The sequence below is a fragment of the Pezoporus occidentalis genome, unplaced genomic scaffold (assembly GCF_034315485.1).
Source record: "Pezoporus occidentalis ecotype Australia unplaced genomic scaffold, CSIRO_AGI_Poc_V1 ctg1, whole genome shotgun sequence".
NCBI lineage: Eukaryota > Metazoa > Chordata > Aves > Psittaciformes > Psittacidae > Pezoporus > Pezoporus occidentalis.
The window spans coordinates 3,806,380-3,826,632 of NW_026912778.1; the positions used below are offsets into that span (position 1 = coordinate 3,806,380).

The following is a 20,253-nucleotide window of genomic DNA, read 5'->3' on the forward strand; positions in this document are numbered from 1 at the left end:
AGAGTGAGAAAAGGCTGTGACGGTTATTTCATCTAGTTTCAAAGGCAGGGGCTATTGAGGAGGCTTATTAAATTTTAATGGTTTCCATTTAGATAGCAGCACTTTTGAAACAATGGCATGATAACACCAAAGTAAAACCATTCTTTTCCCAACTCTGTCCTGGCAGCTAGGGTTTTAAAAAAGGCAAATTTCCAAACATAGAACAGAAAAATATGGTGTTTCAGCTGTGTCATGAAAAATGGAAAACTTGTGGCTGGACTGGTGAGAGACCTCAAGGCTCTGCACAGCTGAGCCAGCGAAGGAGCTATAGCTTCCATGAGTGTGGCTTCCATAAGTTGCTTCCAACAGAGCCAGCTGGGTTAGCTTAAGCAGATGTGGAAGGTGGTCTGAACCTAAACCATCCATCTGCATCTCATCTGGGCAGAGAAAAAGGCTCCCCTTTGCGAATCCATTTGCCTGCACTGCTGGGGTGAGGTGGGCATGAGTGGGAAAAGAGAAGGAGACTGTTGCGGGCAGTAGGGTTTTCAAGTAGTACAGCAGGATACAGAGCTATCTGTCTGAGACACTCAGGAAAAAAAAGGAAAGTTTAGAAGGAATCTGAACTGCAAAGTGGATGAGCTGAGTAGAACAAAAATTTTGTAGTTGGTGAGGCTTCTTTATTTGAAGGACAAATTAGAAAAGAAACAGTCTGCAAAGGACAGACAGAATTGCTGTATGAATGAGAGAATATACAGGACCTTTCTGCCATCATCAGAGGTAGATTCAAATAGCACTTATAAATGTAATAAAAAACTGAAGCAGGGGAAGGCATATGAATAATTGTACTTTTAGCCAGATCTGCATATTTCTCATGGAGAATAATATGGTAAGGAGGTGGGTTTTGAATTCTGGTGGTATTTGTTTGTTTATTTCTTCAGTTCATGTTCCTGAAGGACTGCCTGAATAGTAAAAGCCTTGTGGGTTAGACATCTGGGAAAGGGTGCATGTAAGTTAGAAGAAGTGTGAAAAGTTGATATTAGAATATTATTGCAAACCTTTCAGTATAAGGAACATGTTTTCCTTAAGTATATTAATTTATACTGTAATTTCTATTGCAATGTAGGGAAGGGATTGCACAGCAATTGTGTCTTATTTCACATTAGTCCGTTTTTATTCCTAAGCTCAGGAAGGAAGCCTGCAATATAATTCGGCTATTCATTGTTATAGGTCTTTATGAATCAGAGTGCCAATGGGAACCTGAACATGAGTTAACATAAAATATATTTCAGAAGTATCAAACTAACATTGAAGCAGAACATTCTCTGCATATAGATCTGAGACTAAATTATTGCCTCCCTTTTTGGCCCTAAAATGACAGAAGGAAGAGGGCAAATAGAGAGGACAGGCTATATTTGTTGCATGTGCTGAAGACATACCAAAGCTGCTTGCAGGATGTGCCTGTGGAGAACAGTGTTAGAGGCACAGTGCTGTTTAAGCAACACTTTTGCAGGTTTTGTGGATGTGGTAGCAGCTTCTGGATATGAATGTTTGGCCATATTTAACCATCAGAACAAGTATGCATTTATTCAGTGCTGTTCTGATGGTCCTTGGCATGCTTCTTGTCCCATACCTTCATCCCACAAAGCTGTGGCTGCCAGCATAATGTGCCTCACTGTACAGGACTTCTGGCTGTTGGATTTTATGTGTGGCCTTACAGATGTTTTCTGTTTCCCGTGGCATCATGGTAGTAAAGGTAAAAGCGGGATAGAATCACCTGTGAGTTTGGTCTTCCACTGGTCTTCTGCGGTGTCTGCCCTGTGGGATACAGGAAGATACGGCTTTTAAGAGTAACTCAGAAAGTTTCCCATTCTCCACTGAAAACAAAGGGGATTCTTGAGAATGTAATTGCTCATATGGATGTATTTAGTTACTTTTTGTGGAAAGTAAGTGAAAGGAAAACCCCTGCTAGCCTAATGTTAAGACACATAGTCTTTTGCTGTGAAAAACTGCCTCCCTTTTACATTGTTTGAAGTCTTACTGTGACTCTCTACCATCTATGCACCCAAACAACTAAGCTTTGTTATCTTTAAATTAGCTTCCTCCAATAGTTTTTATCTTCTTAAAATTAAACAGTCTGAAAAAGTTCTGCCCATCTGGTTTAATAATGTACTATGTTGTGGTTGGAGAGACAATTGATGCCTTCAGAGGAGGTGGAAGTAAACCATCCCATCTGACACTCTGGGCCCATTGTTCCAGTTATGGTGTTGTATTTCCTTCTTGCAGCTGGACTAAGGGTAAATTCCTCTCCTTTCAGCTAACACTCACAGCTGCTTCATAGGCTTCCATGGAGATATATTTTGCAGTGCAAGGTATTTGCTACTGTGCAGCAATTCATGTTTGCTTTATAATAGCAGGTTTCAGTTTTGAGTTCCTGGGATCAAAGCTAAATATAAAACCACTTGGGTGCTCATATGGTCAGTCTTAGGATCATGTCCTGCAATTGCAGAGATAATTCCGAACAAGAAGATTAAAAATCACTCATATATTATAAAATAATTTCCAATTCATGCCCTTTCATTGGATTTAGGTGTATTTGTAAAAAGCGTAAGTTTATGGCAGTTTAAAACTTCTAAACCAAAGTGGAATAATGTAACAGTCTAGGATAGTCCAGGTATTAAGTATTGAAAATATGTCTATTTACAGATGTGCTTAATAAAATTGGAAGTCCAAGTTCAAAAGTTCCAGAAATACACAGAACTCAGATTTCTGTATAAAAAGCTTTATTATACTTTCATAAAGAGTCATTAAGAGAATATGTACTATTTGTTTTAGTGATGCTGTCTTCGGCATTACTCTCCACTATTGTCAATGCTTAACTTGTCTGAAAATAAATTATCTTGTCAAAACAGTAGTAGAGGGAAACACAAACCAAAATAACTTTTTTTTACAACTGTCAGTGCTGATTATAGTTAGAATTGAACGGAAGAAGAATTGGCAGGAAGTTTATCAAATAACATACTTAAAACTATATTTACACATTATATTGTCTTACTAGCATTCTCAATTTTTTATTTCTCAGTGATAAGCTCCCTGTAAGGAATTAATGAGTAGTTGGTCTTGAAACCCCTCAAGATTAAATAAAAAACTTTTAATGTTCCCAGACAACTTTTACTTACTATAAAAAACTGAGAGGCTGGGTAAGTGTCTAAGTAGTTAGAATCCAGTTACAGGTAACCCTTCTACGCTGACTTTAGTTTTGCGGAATGTTGTTGTGATCGTTTTCTAGTAACCACATGTGATTTAATTAGGTGTTCTGTGATTGCAGATTGTTTTAAACTTCACCACCATGGACCTTTACAAGAGCAGTCTCTGTTGGTACGATTATATTGAAGTAAGAGATGGCTACTGGAGAAAATCACCTCTGCTTGGTATGCAACTATCCATAGTTACTGTACTCATGGAGTTCAGTGGACTTGCTTGCTGCTGAACCCAGAACAAACCTCTTAGATTTTAGGTGTCTAGAATGTATCTAGACTTGGTGATGGGAAGAAACCTCTAAAGGGCCTCAAATAAGTAGTTTATTTTACTTCAAGCCCTCACTTCAAGCCTTCAGCCTTCCTTTCATTGCATCTAGCTGTTACTCAGCTGCATGTGTGGAAAGATGGAAACTACAAAATGTGAAACTTTTTGCTTTGCTTATGGATATTGAAATGTGAAGTTGCCATAGTTTTGTTCATGGAAATGGAGAAAGAGTACACAGAAAAACCTTTAGAGCATGTGATGGGAAACCCATACAGCACATGATGAGCACATAACACTGTGGGTGAGAGCACCCACTCTAGAGTTGTACTTATGAGCTCTGTTCTTGTACTTTCAAAATTAGGAATAGAAGATTACTTCTATTTCTACTTTGCATGTCCTTCCCTGCTCTTGCAGAGAAAAGACAGGCAAAGCAATAATGAATTTAGAGTGGCAACTAATATGCCAGAAGCTGCAGCCATTCTTTTCTTAATTCAGAGGTTGGTGGGGAGATTTCACAGCCCACAATGGCACTGCCCAATTCAGAAGGTCATTTTGATATCCCATGATCTCCTCTATTTGAAACTGGAGATTTCAGGCCCATAGGAAATGTGAATGTCTCCGACTTCTTGGGTCAGTTTTGTTGTTTTTAGAATGAGCAATGAAGCTATTTGTTAGCGTCCTAACAGCCACAGTTTAATAATAGTGGGGGAAAAAATAGAAGAGAAAAAAAAAGAAAAAAGGAAAGGAGGCAGGAGCAGAGAACAGCTTTTTAACAGTGGTGCCTATTCTTTTGGCCTTAAAAAGAAAAGAAGAAACAATTAAGACCAGATTGTAATTATTCTTTTCTCTTGTTCCCTTCTCCCTTTCACCTACCTAGGCTGAATTTAAGAGGATAATATAGTCTAGGGTCATTTGGTTGTTAGTTTTTAAATCTCTTTGGTCCTTAGACACAATGAGTGGTATTACTGTGAGCTAGATTATGTTCCTCTCTAAAGTTTAGTACTCACTTTCCAACTCCAAAATGCCCAGATTTGTATGTATGGAAACAATATGTAATGATAACTTCTCTACTTAATTCCCCTGAGTTTTTATACTTAGACTTGTGAGCCTCACTACAATGAAATGAAGTACTGAATGCTTAGTAATGAAATCTTTGTGTATTAGGTCATGCTCTGCAGAAACACGTGTTTAAACATAAGCATGTGAATAGTTCCACTGAGTTGGTTATGCTACTCCTGTTTATAATGTTAAACACTTGTATAAATGTTTGCAGCGTTTGGCTTCAGAGGCGGCAGAAAATGCAGTTACTGGTTGCATGTTTTTAGGCAGGTTTTGTGGTGACAAACTGCCAGAAGTTCTCGCATCCTCGGACAGTAGGATGTGGATCGAGTTCCGCAGCAGCAGCAACTGGGTTGGGAAAGGTTTTGCAGCAATCTATGAAGGTAAGCCTCTTACAGCATTGAAAATGACTTGATTACAGAAGAAAAAATAGTAACTGGATACCTTATATATTAAAAAAAGACAGAAATAATCTAATACAAAAATGGCATATTATTACTAAAAAGAGATAGCAGGTGTTAACTTCCTAGACAGAACATTTTGAAGCATTTCCTGTCTTCAAATTTTATTTGAACTCTTTTTCCAGGCATACCTATGATAATATTCATAAGTGGTTTTTACCAGTCGTTCAGTTAACTAAATGCGTGTGTTCTTGTGCTTAGTGTATGGAAAAATTTCCTTGAGTATTTTCTGTTTATTCTTCAGAAAAACATGACAAGTTTTCTCTATGCGCTGGGATTACTTACTAGAGACACTCGCACACACTATTAGCAAGTCAGCATTCACCTGTTTAAAATAGAGCCTGTTTTCTTAAATATTTAATCTATGGTAGTAAACTGTATAATTTAGTTGATAGTCACAGATCTTTACATGATTATCAGTGTGGGCCCTTAAAGGCCCATTTACTTTTTATGAAAATATTGTTTATTTATCTTAGCTATTTTTTCAAATTCAGTATAACTTTTAAGTGATAAACTGTAAGTTAAAGTGCACAGATAATTATAAAACTTGGGATTTCTGTCTCATCTCTTTCTAAAGGTTAGTAAATATAAACGAAGAATGTTTATTAAATGTATTTCAAAGGTGAGCAAAAAGTAAAATTAAATAATTTGGACCTTTTAAATATATTCTGTGAAATGTATAGATTCAGATTATCTATGATTCCAAAATGTTCCTGAACTTTGTAGATATGTTTAATGCTACTAGAAATGATGAATTATATTCACTAACTAAAATACATATAGAGGTTTAAATGGATTGTGGTTTTTACAATTTGTCCTTCATAGACTTTTAAAGTCTTCTCAAGAAAAATCTTATCATTAGTTTTAAAAGGGAAGCGTAAAATGTCAATTTGAGTATGGGGAATAGAAAATATTATTGGCAGTAAGAATTCTATGCTTTTATCAGCTATCTGTGGAGGTGAAATCCACAAAAATGAAGGCCAGATCCAGTCTCCCAATTATCCTGATGACTACAGACCAATGAAGGAATGTGTGTGGAAAATAACAGTATCAGAAAACTACAATGTTGGATTAACCTTTCAAGCATTTGAGGTAAGGCCTTTTAACTATCTCAGAAAAACATCCAGTGGATAAGTAACAGTGACCTTTAAGGGAATGCTCATTAAACCTATGAATGAATTTAAGAATTCTCTATGAAAAATAAGCTCCAGAATCTAATTCTGCTTTCCATCAAACCTTTTCTTCTGCAAAAGTTTTGAAGAACATTAAAGGTTTTTCATGTTTTCTGTGCTATTTGAATTAGAATGTTGAATTAGAAATACTGACAATAATTGCAGTTTAGCAAATATATAATCCAGTTCAGCAAGGATGCTTTAATATTCTATTAAGTAATTGGGATTTTTAAATTTTTGCTGAATCTTATTGTTAAAAAGGAATGTCTATCTGGAAAGAAACCACTGTGGGTTTTTTTGACTTCTGTTTTGAGAAGGGGAAAAAACCCTGCCCACTTAACTTCAGTTTATAAACCTATATTTAGAGAGGGAAGAAAAAACCCATGGTGAGTCATACTTGCATGTCTTTAGTGTACATCCCTCTGTGCATAACATCGTTAAACAGTGGTAAACTATTGTATAACAAAGAAAAATAATATTTCACACATCTTTTATGCATATGCGATACTCTGTCTTGAAGTTCATAGATAAATTTAGTAACTTACTTTGAGTTCAGTTGTTTTATTTGAATATACTTCAGAAGTAATGACAAGAACCCTTCTTTTTAAAATATAAACTTCATGGCTTTATGGTGCACATAGGTATAAACACAGGTATAATAAATATAGATGTAATTTCCAGACTGTAATTTTGTTCTTACAGACAGATGTCAGGGGTATGGCAAGTTTTTGCTATAACTGATGAAAGGTCTCAGCATGATATAACAGGGGTTTGGGACTTTATCAGTAATTATTAAAATAAGCAATAGAAGCTGGAATAAATTTATAGGTTCTACTTCATTTTCACTTTTTTGTATCCTGAATTAATGTTGGGTCTAGTGCAGAAAAGATCAGCTCTCCCTGTCCTAAGAGTTTTCAGACTCTGCCTGTCTCAAAATTACGTAACATAACATGCCAATTGCTCTTCTTAAGCACTGTTGAAAATGACCAATGTTTTCAGTAACTTTATATAATTTATTGACTAGACATGGAGTTTTTCTAGTCTGCTACTGATGCTCAGTATTTTTCAGTGTGATCCCAAAAGAAACAGCACTCTGCCTCTGCATAAGAGACTTGCCATAGCATTTGATCTCTATACAGATGCTCAGTGTTGATCTACATGTGGTACATTATTGCATGAACTGACATTTCATTATCACTTCTTGGAGAATCAAACTTCCATCTCTTCATATCTTTTAGGATCTTCTTCTAATCACCAGATTATGAACTATTTGAAAGTGTTAAGGTGACATGTTCATGCATCACCATATAGAAAATAATTACAAGCAAAAAAAACTTAGTAGGATAGCAGTTGAGGCTGTAAGAAACATCCAGTTCTTCCTGCAGCCTGTTTAGTATTATGGCACTCTCTAGAGGTGGAACATGTGGACTGACACCTCATAATAAGAAAAAGGAAACTGAGCAGAGGTATAATTGAGTGGTAGTCTCAAGTTAGTGCCTCTGCTAGATGTATTATGAAAGGGAAAAAAAGAAAAATATTCCAACAGTAAGGACTTGAAAAGTACATGCTTTTCCAGGGAGAGTCTGAGCTGCGATTCCAGAGTGGCAAGATGCCCTTGAGCACCAAACGAGGTGCCCCAGAAAGGCACAAGCCTTCTGTTATATCTGTTTTTGCAGTGTTTCTTACTGGCTTGTCCACGGGGCTCCTCATTGAGCATGAGAGTCACTTTGGAAACTGCTCTGAAGTGCCTTGCCTAGACATTCACTGTTGGGTTTGATTTCCATTTTAGGTCCAAGTGCCTGAACGTAGGTGTTCTGTTTTTTGGTACTAAGTCCCTCTCTGGACTGATTCCTTGGTGCACTGCCCAGTAAAACAAAATGTTGTTTAAAAATCACAGTTCTTCGTGCCAGCTGAGATGAAAAAAGTAAATGTCAGGCCAAAGAGTTACTGCAGCGTGTTTGTGAGAAAATTACTTCTCTGTCCTTTGAAAGGTACAGTTAAGTAAGGGGAATTTTCATTATCCATATGTAATGCTAGAAAAAAATAACTGTATAAATAACCTTCACTCTGAAATGAAAGCGCTAGAGAAGCTGAGAATTTCAAACTGTATCACTGAGTCATCTTGTTTTGCCTGCTGTGGGCAACGCATTTTCCACTGAGTGTGGGATTACCTTTTCTCATTTGGCTGCCTGATGGACAGCTACACTTTTCAGTATCTAGATGTCAGAAGAGATGTTGGAACTGGTAACTTCATCTTTTTGCTTCATTGTTAGAGTCACCTTTATTATATTGTTCTTTTAAAATTAGCAGGTTTGGGTTTTTTTTTTTAAAGAACTTTTGTTGGCACACAGTCTCACAAGCTGAGGCAATCCAGAGGGTTTGTAGAGCAAAGCCATATTAATCTTTCTCATTTGAGTGGCTCTGTTAATCTTGTGTAGATAGAGTTCATTTAAATTATTTTTACATAAATCAGGGAATAAAATCTATCTGATTTTCTAATTCTACTAGGCATATATCTCATCATTTATGACTGAAGTCAGTGACATGGGTTGGATATGTTTACCTGTACTGTAATTTGGCTCTACCAAATAAATTAACAAAGAAAGTAATTAGAAGATTTCTCCTTAAATATGATTGCCCACAGATTCACCCTTCTTTTTTTTTTTTGTTATAGATATGTATTTTTTTCTGTTGGGGGAATGCTACAATCATTGAGTTTTCAAAATCTGAAACTGTGTATAAGGAATTTTTTATTTATTTATTTTTTTATAATGGATAGTGAGAAGTTCTCTGGCTTTCCATTTCACCAGGAGATTGATTAGTGTTTTCCTCTGCTTATGTGTCTGTCTTAGGAATTTTTCTGTCATTTTTTCAACTTAGTTCTCTAATGCCAATCAAATTCTGGGTTTTCTCCAGGGAGCCAATGGTATCTTTAATTCTCTTATAAGCAGTGCATTTTTCTGTAAAACTGGTTTGTTTATACCTTTTTTTTTTGCATTTGCTAACATTTTGCATTTTTTTTGCTCATCCACATGTAATATCAATCTTGTGGAATTTTAATGGTCTGGTAAATAAGGTTTACAGAATAAGTCGTATTACAACTAAACTCACTGAGAGTCCTTTCATTAGCTTGAGGAGACTTTCTCCCTTGTAGTAGGACGAATAAGAGACTATTGCAAGTGTAAGGGATCTTTGTATGGCAGTGTTCCCAGATAACAGTACCACATCTTCAAACCTGAGGTACAGATAAGCAAAACATATTTAAACCAATTCTTTTTCATTGGTTATGAAGTGCTTAACACCAGTCATAATTTCTCACAAACACAATACTTGTCCATTAGTTCATATAGAGATATGATGATTTATTCTCTTAATATAATAATATCGGTAAAAATAATGACATCACTTACAGAAGTAGTATACTAAAAATATATGAATATTGTTGAATGCCACCTTTCAAATTGTTTTCTTGAAAATCAATAGTACTTTGTGAGTTAGTTGATTTTTATAGTCTTAGGAAGTTTACAACTTACCACTATACAGAATGTATTTTTAGATGTTGTCTTCTGCCAAAAAATAGAGTGATTCTCAGAAAAGAAACTAGCAGTTCCACTCAATGGGAATTTGGTACGTGTAACTCAGAGCGGCTGTGGAAAAATCATAGTTTCCATGCTGCCCCATAGAACATGGAAACATGGCAAAAACAGATGTTAATTGAAAGTCTTGAGTATTGAAATTACCACAGACATGTTGAGGAAAATACACAATTCTTTCATTGATATTAGTGGGTTTTGGAACAGGTCAATTCTTCCTACATCAGAGTGCAGTATGATTTTTTTGCTGAGATAACAAGACAAAGTTTGTTTCAAGTTGGACTATGATGTCACATGTTTAAACCTAATTGTTTAGATTAATGAAAATTTGGAATAGGTATTACAGTGTCAAAAAATGATCAGTGCTCAGGTAGACACCGCATTAGTTGTGAACATGCAGTTGCCATTGAAGTCAGCAATGGCAGGTTGCATCCCAGATCTTCATAACTTTTCTCACTCATTTCCCAAACTCTGGCCCAAAGCAATTCCTGAGCAAACAGCTAAGAAATTACAGTAAATGGCAATATGGATTGTGCCAGAGAAATGAGTGGGAGAAAATTACATATGTAAATGCTTGAAGAATTGGAAAGTTGGAAAGAAGACAGATAAATTTTGTGTGTAAGTGCCATATTTTGATGCTATTAAAATGAAGCAAAATCAAACAACCCCTTCCCCCAGTTTTCCCTCTGACATAAAATAAGAAGTAATCCTAATGTGCTAATTGAAACCTCCTTAGTCTGTGGTGGTTACTGAGCTTAGTGTTGGTATTGTGAACAATTAGAGCAGAGTACCAGCAGCCACTTGTACTAACTGTGCAGCTTATGTGCAAGAAAAACTCTGTCTGGAGATGAGCTGTGGATTTTTCTGGGTTTGATTTTGACTTCTTTGTCATTTTAACAGGCCAGACCAGAAGCTGAGTTAGATTTGAAGCTTCTTCAACCCATTCTCCCTGACTGTGGTCCTGCCCCCCCATCCCTAAACCTGACTCAAAATTCAGCCATTTAGTCGAATGATAGATTTTTTAGAGGAAGAAAGTAAAATATTTATCATCACCTGAAATAGCATAGGTTGATAATGTCTAAAAATCTTATTCATATTAATTAAAATTGAGCATTTTAATATTTCAAAACAAATCAATCTTTCTGACCTGTTGCGTTGTTGAACCACTAATCTTGTGTACTTGAGTGTACATGAGAAAAGAGGACTTTATTTGAGCTCAGAGTAGGAACATGATGAAACATGAGGAAACTTAGAGGTGAGAGTGTCTTTTTTAGCTATTTTTTTTTCCCCAATTAGTCTCTTTTGTCCTGTGTAACTTCTCAACAATTTTTCTTGCAGGAAACAAGTACAGTTAAAGAGTCCAGTTATGATTGTTCATCTTCCTGATATTTGAATTCCAAACAGAGAATCCTAACCTTAACTTTGAAAATGCTATTTATTTTCTGATTTATATTTGATATTTATGGTCAAGTTCAAATAGGTCACTTTAAAAATGTTTCTTTTACAGATTGAAAGACACGATAACTGTGCATATGACTACTTGGAAATTCGAGATGGAACAAATGAGAACAGTCCTTTAATTGGTCACTTTTGTGGCTATGACAAACCAGAAGACATAAGATCTACCTCTAATACCCTGTGGATGAAGTTTGTTTCTGATGGAACTGTTAACAAAGCAGGGTTTGCAGCTAACTTTTTTAAAGGTAAATGTAAAAGCATATTTTGGAAGCTGTGAACTGCTTAGCACTTGTGTTTTTACTAGGAAAAAACAAACAAAAAACCCCACAGAGTATTAACATTTCTCAACCTATTTTAACTAACATCATCTCTGTACTATCTGTAGTATATTTTTTACCTGGGCATACAATTTTACCAATACAAAACAGTAAAGGTATTTGAATATCCTTGTAAAATATGTTCAAAGAATCAAGGAACATACTCAGTGCAACTTCCTACTCCATTCAGATAACCGTAGTTTTGAAACGCTTTTGAAACATATATATTCTTGTAAAAATGTCTTTTTTGGTCATTATGTTATCAAGTATGAAATTAAATAGTATAATCACAAATGGGTCATTTATTTTTTTTTCTTCTTTTGTCTAAACATGGTTTTTCTAATCTCTTTGCTGCAGTAGGCTGCTGTAGCAACTTGTTGCTTCCTGTAAGCAAGAAAAAAAACCACCACAAAACACCTGAGAAATCATAGTGATGAATGGCCTCAAAGTCTTCCTCCAGTTTGGGGTGTGTGTGATACAACTGCAGTGACAGCTGCAGTACTTGGTGCAGGGGCAGTAATTCCCACCATGTACTGCCCATGGCATAGGGAAAGCTACCAGCAGTGGTGAGGTTATGGTGACACCCGTAATACAGGTCATGCCATCAAGACAGCCTTTTTGAAGAAGCTGGGGCTTTTCTCACCCTGTTGTTAGTTTTCAATATAGACAATTATAATCTTGAATGCTGTAGACATGAGAGTGGGAGCTCTGTTTTGTTCCTAAGAAATTATTTGTCCTGGTATAAGGAAACAGTATTTCAACATCTGAGGAACATTTTAACAATGAATCTCATGGGTATACTTCAGAACTAGTACAGAAAATGTATTATTCCTTTCCATCCCCCATTCCTGATGCATCTTGTTCCCTTTAATATCAGCAGAATGAAAACCTGGGATTTGAGGATTCTGTTAATCTGTTTTTGAGTATGACTTTGGGATAATGCACAGATTTATTCTGTGGGAGATAAAGTGCCCTTCAAGTGACCCTGCTGTGGATTTTCAGTCTTTCTTTCAATACTTTATACAACCTTTAGATTATGGTGCCTCAATTACTGCATGCTGTCCACAAAGTGCTTATAAATTAGGTCTGCATCTGTCAGTAGGTATTGTACAAAACCCCACCCAAACCTTAGAAAAGACATTTTTTTTTTTTATTTTCTCCATTGCAAACCTCCTTAGCATTTGAAAATCCTCTAGTCAGCAACTGCAGTGTGTTATGTAGTGCACCTTATAATGGCATGCATACAGCTTTCTGAGTTAATACTGATCCAGGAATTACAGCTGAGGAAGGTAATTATTTAACACATTTTTGTGTTCTTCCCTGTCTTGGCAGAGGAAGATGAATGTGCCAAACCTGACAATGGTGGCTGTGAGCAGCGCTGTGTAAATACTCTGGGCAGTTACCAGTGCGCCTGTGATCCTGGTTATGAGCTTGGTCCTGACAAAAAGAGCTGTGAAGGTACGGTGTGTTGCTGTTTTATGGGCTCCTAAACCTCACAGAGAGCCATTGCTGAATGGAACGATATACTTTTCATATGCTCTGTCCTAGCAGTGTGAGATCTGCGGGACCCAACCTGGAAAACCAGTGCTCTCTTTTAAGTAATGGTGCCAAAGTCATGTCTGTCCACAGCAGTCATGTTCCTTGGATGTTTGTCACTAATTTAGCTTGACAGGCTTTGCTGTTAGTCTATCAGGAGTGATGCAAAATCGGACTTTGTACCTTCCTAAAGCACTTATTACATTATTCATACTCACTAAAGCGAAGTCTCCCACCATGCATAAGGAGACAATTATCAGCAGAGCAATGCACTACTGTCTCTGAATTTAACAATCCCTCAGACCACCTCTAATTGGGGTGGGACTGGGGAGCTGGCAGGTTTAAAGTACAGGATCCTTTAATCTAGATCAAAGCTCACAGGAATCCTCCCCACTCCTAGTCAGACTGTGGAGTTTCCTTGCTGGAAACAAATTCTACTTTACAGGGTGAGCAAAGCATGTTCAAATAATCATTTGGAGAAATAAAAACCTGGTAAGTGGAAGTTGTGTAAACATAGGATTAGACTGAGATAAGATTTTGTATTCTCTACATATTCCATATCAAAGGAAAGAAGCAAAATCTCTTGATCATTGTGCACCAATTATTGTTTGATTCTTAATCACAAACATCAATAAATTCAGAGATAACACAGATTATTCTTATTTCAGTTCATCTGTTTGAGCAGTGAATGGAGTTTGAAAATTGGGAGTGCCTGGAGTTATGGTTGATATGATTCACTGGTGTCTTGTCTTTTTTTTCTTTTTCCCTTTCCTTTCCCTTTTCCTTTCCCTTTTCCTTTCCCTTTTCCTTTCCCTTTTCCTTTCCCTTTTCCTTTCCCTTTTCCTTTCCCTTTTCCTTTCCCTTTTCCTTTCCCTTTTCCTTTCCCTTTTCCTTTCCCTTTTCCTTTCCCTTTTCCTTTCCTTTTTCCTTTCCTTTTTCCTTTCCTTTTTCCTTTCCTTTTTCCTTTCCCTTTTCCTTTCCCTTTTCCTTTCCCTTTTCTTTTTTTTGCTTTTCTCCCTTCCCTTCCCTTCCCTTCCCTTCCCTTCCCTTCCCTTCCCTTCCCTTCCCTTCCCTTCCCTTCCCTTCCCTTCCCTTCCCTTCCCTTCCCTTCCCTTCCCTTCCCTTCCCTTCCCTTCCCTTCCCTTCCCTTCCCTTCCCTTCCCTTCCCTTCCCTTCCCTTCCCTTCCCTTCCCCCTTCCCTTCCCTTCCCTTCCCTTCCCTTCCCTTCCCTTCCCTTTTTTCTTTTCTTTCTTTTCTTTTTTACTTTCTTTCTCCTTCTCTTTCTTTTCCCTTTCCCTTTCCTTTTGTTTTCTTTTCCTTTTCTTTTTTTTTTTTTCTTTTTTTTTTCCTTTTTGTCTTTTTCTTTTTTCTTTTTACCTAGCTTTAATTCATGATTTGTCACAATTTGGGGAAGTTTTATTCCATTTCTTTTCACTTTTTGTTCTTTTGGTTTTGGCTTTGTGGACTTGGACATAGACTGTGGGCATGTTAGATTGTGATTCTTGTCAAGCTGTTTTTTTTGTTGGTGGTGTTCCCCCCAGCTTTAGTAATGACCACTTTGGGGAACAAAAAATTTATTTAAACATCTGAATATTACTCAGGATACAGAAAATAAGGTTAATCCAAGGTGGGACCATGAAGACAGAGGTTTGATCTCTGGGCCTTTGATCATCAGCCCAAATTTATGTAAAGAGTTTGGTTTAGTCTGCCTGCTGACCTAAGTCAGAGTATTAGGGAAGATTATTAATCTTTCAGAAAGCTTTTCTGCTTTCCAAACAGAAAAGCAACTCTGGCAAAAGAAGTAACTCAGAGTAGTGCAGTGTGGAGCAAAAAACGTGAGCTATCCATAAAAGCATATATGTTCCATGTGACATAGCATTCTCTATATGTAGATACTACTTGGGACTGCTGAATTAAAATCACTGTGTTATCACAGCGAGCGTTGCATCCCAGTTATAATTTGGTCTCTTGAGGGGTGACCTAGCTGTATTAATTCTTGCATGATACCAGAGTAGAAGCTTCCAACTCAGAAACTCCACCTGATACATCTCTGCAGTCTAATCTTTGTGCTAATCCAAATCTCCCCCACTGAAAGAGTATTAAGAAGCTTAAAGATTATTTTTTTCCCCCATGTTTCTACATTTCATGCCATTGCCTCAGGGAACAATGGAGTGACACTGAAAAGCAGAGATTGAAATCAAACAGTAGCCATCCTGACCTAGACTGGATCATTTGGGGGTATATCCTGTGTCATCAGAATGCAGTCTCTAGTGCCTGGCCCTTTTTTGATATACTGAGGCATGACCTCCTACCCCGTTTGTGTTACCTTTGTGTGTACACTAAGAAGCCTTCTCACAGGAAGCCAGGGAAGCCTAGTGCCAGAAGGAAGACTGGTATGTGTCTGGGTTGGCCAAATGAGCCCTGAAACTGGAGAGTTCTCCCAGGTGTTTTGGATAAAGTGGCTGTAGTGTGAGAGGCACACAGCTAGACAGGAATAGCCAGTTTGTAAAGCATTCAGTGTTAGCACAGAACAGGTGGGAAAACGTGGAGCTTCCCCTCACCTGAGCTCTTTAAAAAGAGATTTGTGGATGATTTCCAGTGCTGTCACAGTGCTGTGATAGTATCAATGCAGCAGTCTGATCAAGAAACCCTGCAAATCCCATTACTCTCCTTTAAAAAAAAAAAATAAAAATTCCTCAGATGGAAAAAATTAATATGTTTATTCTTTGCTATCTGAACTGCATTCACAAACATAATACAGTCTTGTTCCGTTGTACAAAGGTGACTATTTGGCATATACTTAGAAATAGCAAGTATTTTTTCTATTACTTGAACACCCATACTTCAGCAAAAAGTAGTTGTGACTGAAGAGTATGTGACTGCTATCCCAAAGAAGTGACCCTATCTACTAGGTTATGGGGGGGATATACAGCTGTGTGAGCTGAGATAGGTACAGCTGATTCTGGATCAGTAATCAAGGAGAGAAGCAGGGGAAATGTGAAGCTCATCTTAAGTAGTCCGTCTGTCAGAAGAAGGGTGGTCAAGGTCCTGGGGAGGGTGGTAGGGTCAGAGGACTTGCATGTGAAAGGCTGTGAGAGAATAACCAGAGTCTCTGGAGGGAAGGGAAAAGAATGAATATGATAACGCCTTGTGTAGTCCTGAAACTTATCTCTGTTCGCAAACCTGCAAGCTGTTCAAGATAGGAGCTGTCTCTTTCTCTTTGTTTGCACCAAGTATGATAAAACATGATTCTGATTACTCTCTCTGGGCATTACAGCGGTATAAGTAATGAGAGGATTGAATCTTCTTAGTATGCTTCTGTTTATAGTAAAACACAGTTTCAGTCAAATAATAATGCTCTCCCCTTTAATTTTACAGCTGCTTGTGGAGGACTCCTGACAAAGCTAAATGGGACTATAACCACACCAGGGTGGCCCAAAGAGTATCCTCCAAACAAAAACTGTGTGTGGCAGGTGGTTGCCCCAACACAATACCGAATTTCAGTGAAGTTTGAGTTTTTTGAGTTAGAAGGGAATGAAGTAAGTAACCGTGAACAAAACGCTGCACAATCTGTTACACACTAAACAATTTCGCGAGCTTTCAAAATGGATATTGCCTTATAAAACCCTTGCTGACCTTTCATATGCTGACAATAACCATAGATATTCTTATTTTTGTTTTGGGACTGTTTCTGGATTATTTCAAAACAAACATGGAGAGAATAGCTCTCTTTTACATATCATCTAAATGTATATGTATTACAAGAAATTTAAAAGTAATGTTCTCTGCTGACTCTCAGCTGACTTTTTTTTATCAACAAAGTAAAATAGAGCAAATGGCTGAGACGTATTGGAAAGAATTCAACAGAAGAAAATCTGGAGAAACCAATCATCTTTGCAGAGTATGACTACAAAGAATACACATAAGCTGTGGTTAGTGATGGAGTGAGGGAGCATTTAAATCACTTACAAGTATCTCTTGGAGGGGGATATTTTAAAAGGAGCAGTACCAGAAATAAGGCATAAAAGAGGAGCAGCAGTGTTTGAGCTGGGCAGCCCCTGGAGGTGTGGGGGATATCTTCCCCAAGTGGGGAAGAGAAGGGCAGAACCCTCCATGTGGTAAGGGCTGCTCTATAGTTATAAATTAAGTAGTGGGGGATGCAGTGTTTTTGGGGTGAGAATCAGTAAATGGGTGTCAACATCAACTTTTCAGCCTCTCTTCTTCCTAGACACTCCTCAGTCATACCATTAAGTTCCCCTGCCACAATGTAGCCTAATGTACTGTAGCCACCGAGTTGATCTGGATGTTCTTCACATGGTATTAAGAACGCAGATCCCAGGACATTATTTCTGACTAAACAAATTTGTAGCAACATGTTTGATACAAGGATGGGCCATGTTTGGGGCATGAGATCTGAAATGGAAAAAGCTGTAATTTGTAACCAAGAAACAACCAAGCCATAGCTTCTCAAAAATATCTCAGAATTACTTGCAGAGGCAGCAATGTGAGGGCTTAATTTTTATTTCTTTTTTAAAATAATTTGGGGTAGATTCTAAAATCCATGAAATTCCAATTTTTAATGATTTATATGTTACACTCGTCTTTTGTTAGCATTATTGCAAGAAAAGTGTAATAAAACCTTACAAATCCCAAAGAATTAAAATTTAATTACCATTTGAACAAACCAGAACATATTTTTTCCTTCACTTTCTTGGTACTTAAGCCAGATTTTCAAGGAAGACACCTGGAGTGCATGAAGTTAAATCAGTTTTCTAAGGTTGTACTCATATGACACATAACTTAAGCAGATATGAAAAATACATACTTAATGGTTTTGAATATTTAAAACTTTGGCTTGATCCTCTGCTACTAAATCTCAGCTTTATGCTATTAAATATTAGTACTAAGAATAGTACCTCTGGAAATCAGAAGTAACATACAATATCTGGAACATTCTAACATAGTGTCTGAGTGCAGGCATAAAATGTATCAATTTAGCAAATGCTTTAATTGTTTTTTTTTACAGGAGCTCCACTTAGGATAAGTTGAGTATGTCTTTTCCAATATTACCATTTTAATATTTTTCATTTTACAATTGCAATTTAACTGTAAATTTTTTAAAATGTACTGTAGTATGAAGGAAGTTAGACTGATCTGAAATTACATTTCATTTCTAATCTAAAGGTATAAAACCATCCAAATTCACCACTGATGTTTTGCTGAAATTGTTGGGATTTATTAATGTTGTGAGCTACATTTGAAAATCATTAATATGAATTTATCTTACAATTAATGTAAATCAGCATGTGGCAGGAACTCAAGTTTTATGAGTCTGTGTTCTTTATATTGTATAAAAGTAGCTTCAGGTGAATTAGTTAATTTCCAACTCTGCAGTGTGATTTTTTTTTTTCCAGTAACAATATTTAATCTACATCTATATTATATTAAAAACAATTAGGAATGTTGACAATCATTTCATATTTCATAGGGAGAGAGAGCAACAAGGGCCAAAAGAGTCTTTTCAATAGCTCCCTTCCAGTTCCCCTGACATTTCTTTTTTAGCTAGAAATTGTGATCTATCCAATACAACTTGGATTTTATGGACAGTCTAAGCTCTTTATGAATCCTCCTGGCCACTGTTTTCATGTAAGCTATTAATTTCAAACAACTGGGACATTTTTGATTAAATGATTGGTAGTTGAGCCTAAGAAGCTTAGAAGTTTTGGGTGGAAGGCTTTAGGTCGACCAAGGGATTACGCACTGAAAGTATTACCACAAGTAGCAGGTCTTGCATAAGGCTTTTTATCACATTATTTTAGTTTATTTCTTACCTTTTAATGGAAATGACACGCATCACAGCATCAGTCTTCTAAACTGTAGCTTCTAAACTGTAGTTAAAGAAAGGTGGATGGGTTTAGAGTGCAGATGGATATATTTGTGAACAGATGGATATGTCTTAAGTATGTTATGGTAAAAACTTATCTTGTATGTTTCTAAGTGAAAATTTAAAAAATTTAAAAAATTAATGATCTATGAGATGCAAGTAGTAGGTTTGCAGGTTCTGGGTATGAGGCTTATAGCATGAAGGCAGTTATAACTTTTAGGGTTAATATTTCTAGATTTTAATCTAATATTGCTGGAATTTTTATTTTTTAGACTAAATGGAAGTGCTGCAAGCATCTTGAGATTTAAATACTAAACACAGATTAGTGTCTATCAAAATACATTTTTTGAATGTAATGGGTAGTGTAGCTGTGCCTTAGTGACCTTAAAATATTCTTACACAAATCAGTGGATGTTTGTAAGCATTTACAAATGTTTTCAGTGTCAGGAAAAAGTGGAAAAAAAAAAAAAAAAAAAGGCCAAAACCTATTAATTTATTATTTAGCAGCATACACCAATCTGAGTTCTTAAATTTGTAAACAACTTCATGCTTTTCTTTTGATTGGGGAAAAAATATTTTTCTTTTTCTCAGGTTTGCAAATATGATTATGTGGAGATTCGTAGTGGCCTTTCTTCTGATTCTAAACTACATGGTAAATTCTGCGGTACAGAAGTGCCTGAAGTTATCACTTCTCAGTACAACAACATGCGAATTGAGTTCAGATCTGACAACACGGTGTCAAAAAAAGGCTTCAAAGCACACTTCTTCTCAGGTATAGAAAATTAATCTTGTATACCTATGAGTGTCCCTGAGCATACAATGACTAGGTAGAGTGAATACTCTATTTTGATATGAAAGTGAGTGGCCTTTTCCTTTACAGTTTCCCTGGCAGCTTTGAATTTGTTTTATTTATATAAGCACAAACAATTCTTCTGTCTTAAAATACTGTTCTGAATTGTAATTTATCAAAAAATTTTTTCCCATTTCTTCCAAACCCAGTTGCAATGTGATATGAATTATGTACTGTGTACACTTGTATGTTTTTTTCACTCATCTCTCTTAATATATTGCATTAGTTCTGAGATTACCACTTGTGCTACACATTTGTTTAACATTATGGGTGCTTTCTTGCCAAACTTTGCACTCCTTAATGTTTTGCAGAAGACCAGAGTTTAAGACTTTGTTCTTGCAAAAATATGTCTTTTTTTAGTTATGAGTGTAATTTCAGTGAGGCAGATCAGAGAGATGGAAGTTTATATCATCTGAAGCCAT

The 20,253-nt window shown here is 36.6% G+C and overlaps 1 protein-coding gene across 3 annotated transcripts in view; it reads left to right on the forward strand.

Annotated features, from left to right (window-relative positions):
• The window catches only part of TLL1 (tolloid like 1), a 149,214-nt gene that overhangs the window by 108,074 nt on the left and 20,887 nt on the right, over positions 1-20,253 (forward strand). For all 3 annotated transcript variants that reach the window (XM_062614225.1, XM_062614148.1, XM_062614061.1), the window contains 7 exons: positions 3,305-3,407; positions 4,827-4,943; positions 5,968-6,113; positions 11,294-11,489; positions 12,894-13,019; positions 16,476-16,636; positions 19,573-19,753. In XM_062614225.1, the coding sequence (XP_062470209.1) occupies positions 3,305-3,407; positions 4,827-4,943; positions 5,968-6,113; positions 11,294-11,489; positions 12,894-13,019; positions 16,476-16,636; positions 19,573-19,753 (1,030 nt within the window). The remainder of the gene's footprint in view (positions 1-3,304; positions 3,408-4,826; positions 4,944-5,967; positions 6,114-11,293; positions 11,490-12,893; positions 13,020-16,475; positions 16,637-19,572; positions 19,754-20,253) is intronic.